The sequence below is a fragment of the Solanum verrucosum genome, unplaced genomic scaffold (genome assembly GCF_900185275.1).
Source record: "Solanum verrucosum unplaced genomic scaffold, falcon-dt-bn FXZP01000192.1, whole genome shotgun sequence".
NCBI lineage: Eukaryota > Viridiplantae > Streptophyta > Magnoliopsida > Solanales > Solanaceae > Solanum > Solanum verrucosum.
In genome coordinates, this window is record NW_026020222.1 from 305,283 (window position 1) to 315,330 (window position 10,048).

At 29.3% G+C, this 10,048-nt stretch overlaps 1 protein-coding gene across 1 annotated transcript; it reads left to right on the plus strand.

Annotated features, from left to right (window-relative positions):
* The first annotated feature begins 3,100 nt into the window (after positions 1 to 3,100).
* On the plus strand, positions 3,101 to 4,066 carry LOC125831846 (proline-rich receptor-like protein kinase PERK2). Its single transcript, XM_049510987.1, has 2 exons — positions 3,101 to 3,222; positions 3,375 to 4,066. The coding sequence occupies exon 2, from the start codon at positions 3,404 to 3,406 to the stop codon at positions 3,887 to 3,889; it is 486 nt and encodes a 161-aa protein (XP_049366944.1). The 5' UTR covers positions 3,101 to 3,222; positions 3,375 to 3,403; the 3' UTR covers positions 3,890 to 4,066.
* The last annotated feature ends 5,982 nt before the right edge of the window (positions 4,067 to 10,048 follow it).

A 10,048-nucleotide genomic window follows, 5' to 3' on the forward strand; every position in this document is an offset into this window, starting at 1 on the left:
TTAGCATTTCAAATTTAAAACTTTCATAATCACAAGTTTTTACTAAATGCTCGAAACCAAATTTCAAAACCCAATTAGAAATGTCTTGGGGTCGATATCATGAGGGATAAAATGGTAATTTTAGAAATTTTTCCAAAAATAACCTTTTCTATCATTAAATTATCCGTAACTAAAAACCATGTTCATCCTCGAACATAAAGTATAAGAAAGTACCTAGAGCCTTGAAAAGCTGGGGATATATGGCACACATATCGGATTGTGTCTCCGAAGTCACCTCACCAACAAAATGGTGTTTCCGCTGCACCTTCACTAAAGCAATCTCCTTGGTCCTAAGCTTTCGGACTTGCCTATCTAAGATGGATCTAGGCTCCTCCTCAAATGATAAGTCTAGACCCAACACAACCGATTCAAGTGAAAGCATACAGCTAGGACTCATCCGCCATGTACTTCTGAAGCATGGAGACATGAAACACAGGATGCACAACTGACAAGTTAAGTGGTAAGACCAACTTATAGGCCACCTCTCCCACTCGGCTCAAAATCTCAAAAGTTCTAATTAATCTTGGGCTAAGCTTACCCTTCATCCCGAACCTCATCACAACCTTCATAGGTGACACTTGGAGCCAAACATAATCACCCTCCATAAACGCTAAGGCTCAAACTCTCCAGTCTGCATAACTCTTTTGTCGAATTTGGGTTGTCAACAATCTACCTTAAATCATACGGACCTGATCTATAGAATGTCTAAGCAAGTTTGTATTTAAGGAGTCCATCCCAACCGAATGGATCCAACCTATCGGAGATCTACACTATTTTCCATACAACGCCTCAAATGGGGCTATTTGAATATTGGAATGATAAATGCCGCTGTAGGAAAACTTTGTTAAGGGTAAATGTTGATCCCATCTAAAACTAAAATCGATCACACGTGCTCGAAGAATATCATCTAACACCTGAATAGTTTGCTCAGACTTCCCGTTAGACTAAGGATGAAAAGTTGTACTCATATCTAGCCGAGTACCCAGACCATGTTGTAAGGCCTTCCAAAAATAAGAAGCAAAAAATGATCCCTGATCGGAAACAATGGAAACTATCATGACCCAAAATCATGAGTCATGATGGCACCTATGTTCCCAACCGATAGGTAAGTCAACCCAATTTTTTACCAATTAAATACGTTATAATTAAGGGAAAAGTAAGAGACAAGTAGAATATCCCAAGCAATAAGTCTTTCATAAGTATAAATTGCGAAAAACTAAAATACAACCTAAGATTTGGTGTCATAAGTACAAGAGCTTCTACAATATGATACGAGTCCAGACGAAAATGACAAGTCTAAACGTAAGAAATACCCTGTCTGAATACTATAAAAATATGATAAATTAAGAGATAAATGAAGGTGCGGGTCACATAATAACTAAGAAGCTCATCACTAATAGGTACATAGACTAATATGTCCCCATGTGTCTCATTTGCAAAGCAATGTGTGTGTATCAATGGACAAATATGCGTAACTTTATATGACATTTGCATTACATTGCATTGCACCTCATCTTCAGTATTTGACCTTTTTGAGAGAGTTGTTATGTTTAGTGGTGATTTGAATATGAAAGGTTGTGATGATGCTATAAAGACTCTCATGTTTGTATTATTATGTACTACCAGTATTGTCTTGTATTTATTACTTGTGAAACTGTGATAATGGGTTAGTTCTGGTCACTGTACAGGTTATGGTATGAGGGGATTCAGATGGTGTGTCAGGGTACTTGTGTTTAGTATTGCTTTACTTATGGTCAATTAGGGATGCTGGTTGAGTATCATTGTTGTTTTGGAACTCATTCCCTTGCTTTCTACAATTGTGTATGTTACGAGCATGAACAGTCTTGAACTTTCATCCTGCATCTTCGTCTGAGGCCTATTATTGGAGTTTTATGAGGTAGTTGCTTGTTTCCCCAGAGACGTCAGATACTCTTGATTATGTCTTTATACTACTCGAGTATTGTAGACTTTCAGACTTATGTTTTCATTGAATCTATTGTGATACTTAGTGACTTGTACACCTGACACTAGATTTTGAGGAAGGTTTTGTTACATTATGAGTTCCACAATGCTTATGTTATGTTTAATTCTTGATTTCTCTCTTAATTCTGCATCCACCCTTGTTGAGAGTTGTTTAGGCTGACCTATCTTGATGGGATAAGACATGTGTCATCACACTCGATTTTCGAATCGTGGTCAATAAAGAATGTGCTCATCAAAATTAATGCAGTTGGTATTTGTAAATCATATATGTTACTTTAAATTTTGTAACAAATTTATACAAATAATAATCTATTTATAATATTAATAAACTTAAATAAAGATTTATATTAAGATATAAAATTATTTAAACTATATATACATATATATATATATGTGTGTGGGAGGGGGGGGGGGTGTGCATGTGCGTGCGTGGGTGTGCGTGCATGTGTGTGTGGGTGTATGTGTGTCATAAATTGATATTTAAAATGTTAAAGATGAAATAGTTATTGCATAAGATAAGGGGGCAACAATATCGATTATTATAAATTGATATTTAAAATGTTAAAGATAAAATAGTTATTGCATAAGATAAGGGGGCAACAATATCGATTATTCAAAATTGAGAAAGAAGTTAAATTTTTAAAACAAAATTGAAAGATGTAAAAAATATGTTTTCATTAATAAAAGTACAAAATAGTTTTATGACCTTTACATGACTATCCACCAAAATATGCATTTGATAGCCTATTCTTTATTGATCACCAACATCACATCCTTAAGCATATTTATATCTCTAGTATCAAAATTATTTCATTTTATGATTAGAATATACTAGACATTAAAGAATATTTAAATAGTGATTACAAACTTAATTACATTGAAGTATTAATAATTAACTAGTTAAATACATTATAATATGAAATATTTATCAAATTTGCAATATAAAAACAAAAACATACCATGCCATAAAGTTTGAAAAAAGAAAAGCAAAAACTAAAGATCCAAACGTGATAAGTCATTTGAGTATTTAACCCAAAATACGCAACTTTTCTTCTTATATCCTACGCAACTTTCAAATTCAGATCCAAAAGGAGTCCATTCCGTTTCTTTCTCCTTCACGCTATTAACAAATCGAGCATTTCCCCCTTAATCTAGCATTCCCTCATTCATCGCCATTTTCTCTCTCCACACTTCACCCAGGTACGCTCTCTCTCTCTCTCTAGAACGGTTTTTTCAATTTACTTCAGTGTTTAAGCTTTCAATTTCATTATTATGTGGATCTCCAGATCTGTATTTGTATTATATTGTAAATCGTTGATTTAATTCTAATTGTAGTGTTTTTGTGTTAACAGGCGGAAGTGGAAGGTTTGATTTGTTAGCAATGGCGACAGTTCGAATGTTTTCCTTCACTCTTCTCTTTGCTGTTTTGCTTGTTCAACAATGTATCTGCACAGATCCGCCTGCAAGTTCACCAAGTCCTGCACCGGAATCTGGCGCTGATGTAGCTTCTCCACCGGTGAGTCCGGCTCCATCGCCTTCATCAAATCTAACTTCTCCGCCGGCACCTTCACCGTCAGATCTCTCTCCGAATTCATCTCCGGCGCCATCACCGGGTGATTCTATCTCTAAAGATTCCCCGTCGCCGGCTCCGAATTCCGAAGCTGCGAGTGATATTAGCCACGAGAGTGCAGAGTCGTCGAAGGAATCATCTGGTGGTGGAATGACGAGTGGAAAGAAGGCCGGAATAGCAGTCGGAGTGATCGCCGCCGTTTGTTTTGTAGGTGTCGGTGCAATTGTGTACAAGAAGCGACAACAAAATATCCAGCGATCTCAGTTCGGGTATGATGCTAGGAGAGAAATTCTTTGATATATCTTCATATGCAAATCAGTTCATATAGTATACTACAGATGTATGTAAGTCTACTGCATCATGATTAGATTTGTTTCATTTGGAATTTCTACTACAATATCATTGGATTCATTTGATTCTTTACCCACTGGATTCATTAGTTTTGTCTGCTATTGGAAATTTAACTTTTGATAACTGCTTTGCTGATGATTTTGCAATTCGTTTTGATTTTTCACTTGCAATGATACTGTGAATGATCAACAAAATGTTTTAGGCGTTTGTTTGAAAATTTTCAACAAACGGAATCTGCAGAATTAATTCTATTTGAGTTTTTGCAAAAACTTATTTTCTTGACTTGTTTCTGTAAAATAAGTTTAAACTCTGTTTGTTTTTGAACTTATTTAGATTTATATTCTATTATTCTTTATGCATTGAGAGGGAGAATTTACAATATTTGGCTCCCTGGTGCCTTGTCATTGGAAGAGCCTGGGTGAATCGTAAGACTAAAATTACTCGATACTTGTATTGACCTACATGCTTGTTGGTGTTCAGAGCTGTGCAGCATGTCTCACATACCATTGTTATTTAAAACAAAACAAAAACTTGATGGATAGTAAAACTAAAGAAAAGAATGAGTTGTTGGTTGAATGATTTTGAGGAATAAATGTGGATCTGTCTATTGGACCAATATTGTACGTTAGAGTGAATGAAATAGAAGGTGCCTTTTCAGAGTAAAAGCCAAAGTTGCCTCAATGGAAGTTACGGCGCATGTGAATTGGGAATAGTAGGCTATTAAAGTTTTGATATGGAAGGACAAAATATATGGACATGAATTGGTTGAATTAAATCTGTGGACTAATTAATGCCAATCACACTGGATGATGTAGTATTTGTATATTTTTTTTACTGGTAATGCTAAATGGCCAGAGAATTTGGCCAGAAATTTTAGAAAACTATAATATCTTTTTTATTTTAAAATAAATTAATTTTTTTTCCATTTTTTAGCTAAAAGATATTAAATTTAAAAGAATAAAAATATTTAAAAAGGTAAAATATTATTCTGACCAAATTTTTTGGCTAAAAGAATTTTTCCTTTTTTTACTGTATGTGATAAATTATATTTCATGGATTGTCTTGTAATATTTTGGAATTTTCTTATATTTTACACCAAATGACGTGAATGCGTTGTGTGGTGCAACTGTTGGTTGTGGGCTGGCAGTAGAACAATGGGCGTTGTCCTATTCATATCACGTTATTTTGTTTACACTGTATTGACAATGACGTTTGTTGTGGTTGTGGTTGTGATTGTGATTGCTTTTCTATTTTATTTTATTTGCAAACAAAATTCCTGCTTGCTCATTATGTTTTCATAAATATTATGACATTGTCGGTGCGTTTTTTTCATTCCAACACCACCTCACAGTCTATCGCTTTTGTGGGAGTAAATATGTAAAATTGTATTCAAGTATGATATACAAATAATATAAATCATTTTCACCCTCAATTTCGGGGTTTTAAGTCAACCCCTATCCCCTCAACTTTGAACACTAATCAAACTTCCCCTTTTCTCCTAATTAAACTTAATAATTGCTACCATATCCTTTCATTATCAATTTTTTTTTTAATTCTTTAAAAATCATAATTTTTTATTTTTTTAAATTCACATAACAATTTCTTTATTAAAACATAAACTGTTGTGAAACTATATAAAACAATCTATGTATAATATAAAGCTAGATAAAAGAAAAGTATTGTGACACCTCTCTTTGGCAAATGATTCTATTTATTTTTTTCTCCTTTTTTTAAACATCTTTTCCTTATTTTTCTTCTAGTTATTATTGTATAAAAATGAATATGTTAATTAGTTTTTCTTCATTTATTTATGTTCTTTAATATAACAACTTAATTGTCTTTATTTTCATTACCTCCATGACTTTGGTGATCATAACTCTTAAATTATATTAATAGCTATGATAATAATATTGGAAGGTGAATAGTTGATAAATTGAATTTAAAGATTCTTGGAGCTATTAAAAATCTATATCTATATATAATATAAAGGAGAATGTTATACATGCTGATGTGGCATGCTTCTAAGGGCTAGAAACCTATTTTTTTTTTATTTTTTTGTGATTTTTTTGGCCATTTTTCAAATTTTAAAATACTAAAAACTCCTAAATATTAAAGAGAGTCATATTTAATTCTTTCTTAAAGCTAATTAAGTCTTTTTATAATAGAACTCAATTAAGGAAAACACTTAATTGCTATTCAATTATAATTACTCAAATATACGTTATCAATCTTTTCATATTCGTATGTTACTAATGCTTTTGCCAACTATAAATACTAAAGCAAATGTCCAACAATGCACACATTCTGCCTTTTTTATTCATAACTTTCTTTTCAATTTTTCTTCTTTTTCGTTTTTACTCTTTTTGCAAGAAGTTTATTTCTTCTTTTTCCCCCCCCCTTTTTTTTTTATCATTATTGGTATTGTCTATTAGTAACTTTGTAATTTTGATGCCTGATTTTTAGTTGTTAGAAAATGGGAGAGAGCGACATATATATTATCTTATTTGTGAAAGGAACTCGTCAGGATCAAGCTTGAAGAATATCAATCATTACCGATATATCAAATTTTATCTACATTTTTTTTTAATTGCAAGCTTGTATATAGTTATAGTGTGAATTCAAATTTAACAAATTTAATTTTCTTAAGGTAAATGCCCTGTTTTAAATTTAAGAAATAATTATGTTAATTTTATATCAAATTATTATTATTATTATTATTATTATTATTAGTGTGAATTCAAATGTAACAAATTTTATTTTCCTAAGATAAATGCCCTGTTTTAAATTTAAGAAATAATTATGTTAATTTTATATCAAATTATTATTATTATTAGTGTGAATTCAAATGTAACAAATTTTATTTTCCTAAGATAAATGCCCTGTTTTAAATTTAAGAAATAATTATGTTAATTTTATATCAAATTATTATTATTATTATTATTCACAAACAAAACCTCTCCTTATACGATTTCTAAATGCTCCCAAAACAAGTAACATATTAAAAAAAAATACAATTATTTCTTTCATCTCAAAACAAATGATATATGAATAAAAATAAAATCTTTAAGAATATTCTTCAGCTCCTCACACTTTCTCACACTTTCTATAATTTTTTAAGTTTTGACAATTGAGGTTTCTTTAATATAAGAACTCTTTGTGTAGTATAAATCAATTGATTTCTTTATCTTTTTTGTTGAATTTATAGAGAACCTACTGATCTTGTCGTAATAATAGGATAAATTGATTTCCCAAACATGATTTTGGGGGATTTGAATAAAATAATCAAAAAGTAAAGGAGAAGTGAATTAATTATACAAAAAGGATACAATTAGTATGACATATATTTTATTGTAATTGGGATAGTCATTCTAACAATAATATAATAAGGAAATAAGGAGAAAAATCAAAGGGGGGTGGGGGAGTGATTATTTTATAGTATTTTTTTTAATAAATATTCAAATATATTCTCAGATTGGAGTTACATATGCATAATTTAATTAAGATAAATTAGATTATAAATCCTTTTGAAACTGAAAAAAAATTTTTGGATGAATTAAAATTTTAGAATAGTGTAATTAGGGTTACTTGTCCTACCAAATAAATCAAAATTATACTTATTGAACAAGGAAGGAAATGATACTAATGTTTGATGTTTTTAGCTTTTAAAATATGAGAGATATTTATAAAGTTGGGAAATAAAAGGGAAAAGATAAGTGACATCCCTCTTTCATCAAGAATTTTATTCTCCTTTTTTATCTTTTTAAAAAAGCCATACTCTCATAATTCACACTTCTCCATTTTCATAATTTTCACTCTTAATTAGTAATAGCCATAACTCCCATTAAATTATTGTAGTTATTGAAAAGCTACTTACATAATCATTTAATTTCAACAATTAGAATGTGTGCAATTTATATTATGGTGACATTAATAAGAACTAATACTAACAATTAATATGTTAATTATGAAAACAGAAAGGAAAAACTAAACAAGGTGAAGAAAAGAAGAACAACAAAAAAATGTAGATATATTTATTTTGTACTTCATATATTTTTTTTAATCATATGTCTGATGGTTCAAAAAAAGAAGCATATTGTTATTTATATACTTTTAATATACTAAGATTACGAACTCAATGAACACATCATTTAGCATTTGAGAAGATTTAACATGTGGTAAAAGTTTGAAAAATTGTTATTATTTATATTTTTAATATTTTCTACTTATTTAAAATACCTATAGTTTTTTTGTCCATTCCACCAAATTAAATTTGATTATTATTGCAAGCCACAGTTGATATGAAAGCCAACATATTAGAAATTTATTGAAAATAATTTTGGTTGTTGAATGAAAATCAAATCAAATAGGAGCATTTTTCAATATATCTTAAAACATTTAAAGTGTTTTTTTAAACAAATTATAATTGTAAATTGACTTTTCGATTAATAACAAATTTATAAAATGCAATTCACACCGCGCGAAGCGCGGACAAATTTACTAGTAAAATAAATAGATAAATAAAGAGGTGATTTTTAAACCAATTTTTTTCCCTCTTTTTTCCCATTCTATTTAATTTTCAATTTATTAAACTTAATTTGAAACATGCAAATTTACCATTAGGCAAACATCCGTTTCCCTATATTAGTAACACATAGAATTTTAAAAGTTTTATCTAAAAAGTGACAACCCAAACGTTTTGCTACTATTAATTATTAATTAATATGCTATTGTTATATTATAGTAAGAAAAGGAACAAAAAAAAAAAAAACTTACATTTCCCTCTCTCTAAGAAAATAGCTATATAATGGAGTTTGAGTAAGGTTTTACGTCACTCCACCAAATTAGAATTTACATCATGTAAGATAAAAAGTGAGAAACATCTTCTCTTCTTAATTTGTTTTTACATCTTCCAATATTAAGTTTCTATGATATGCATTCTTAGAGAAAAATAAAATGATCATGGAGAATTTATCTTCCTCCAAAAATATTATGATGATAGAATGGATGCAATATTAGTTAATGTTGAGATCGTAAGAAATACTTTCAGTATTTATATTTATTATATTATTGATATTTTATGTTATTGTCTTATAAAAAGAGACATTGTAAGATTTTATAGAAATGATCTCATTCTTTTAAGTATGTTTTTTATGTTTATTATATTCATGATTTAGTTTGATTCGAAGAATAAGAAGACTATTAAATGATGATCGGCTTGAGCGAGTGAATGTTGACAAGAAATCGAAAGATTATGCATTAATTTTGTATTTTTCTTCTACTATTTTCAATTATTAAGATCATAAGAATGTTGTATTTATGTTTCCATATGTCCTCTCTTTATTTTGTATTTTATATGAATTTCTTTTTTGTAGATTATAATTTTTGTTAGTTAAAAATAATACTGTATGACTTTACTGGACATTATAAATTCATTTTCATGGTTACTGAATTACAGTACCTTCATTGTAAGCTTTAAGTAACAATAAAATTTACATAATAATGACTTAAGTTTCTCGAGTTTTTCATCTTTATTATCATCTTTGTCTAAAATTTCTATTTATTTTTAAATTTTTCGACAAATTCTCCTACTTCTCTATTATTGTAGAATAATAAATATGTCATTAACAATTCATTCATATTCTCTAATGTAAAATTTAATGGTCTTTATTTTGTTACTTACACAACCTTTTATCATCATAACTTTTAAAAATAATTTAATAATCATTCTCATGACATTATCTGATATTTTAGTCCTATAAATATAGATATTACAAAAGACTGTATAAAAATAATTAAATTAGTATGTTAAGGTATTATATTTTGTATTTATTAAATTCATGCTTTAATTTTACTTGGAGAAGAAGATAAGGCTATTGAATGGCGATCAACTTATTCCGATGGATGTGGACAAAAACTCATATGAATATGCATTGATTTAGTATTATTTCTTCTATTTTTCAGTGGTTAAGATCGTAAGAATGATGTTGCAGTATTTTATTTTATATGTTCTCTATAATTTCTATTTATTTTACATGAATATCTAATTGTCGTAAATTTATCTTTTCCTTTAGTTCAAAATAATAACATACGACTTTGTTGGAAGTC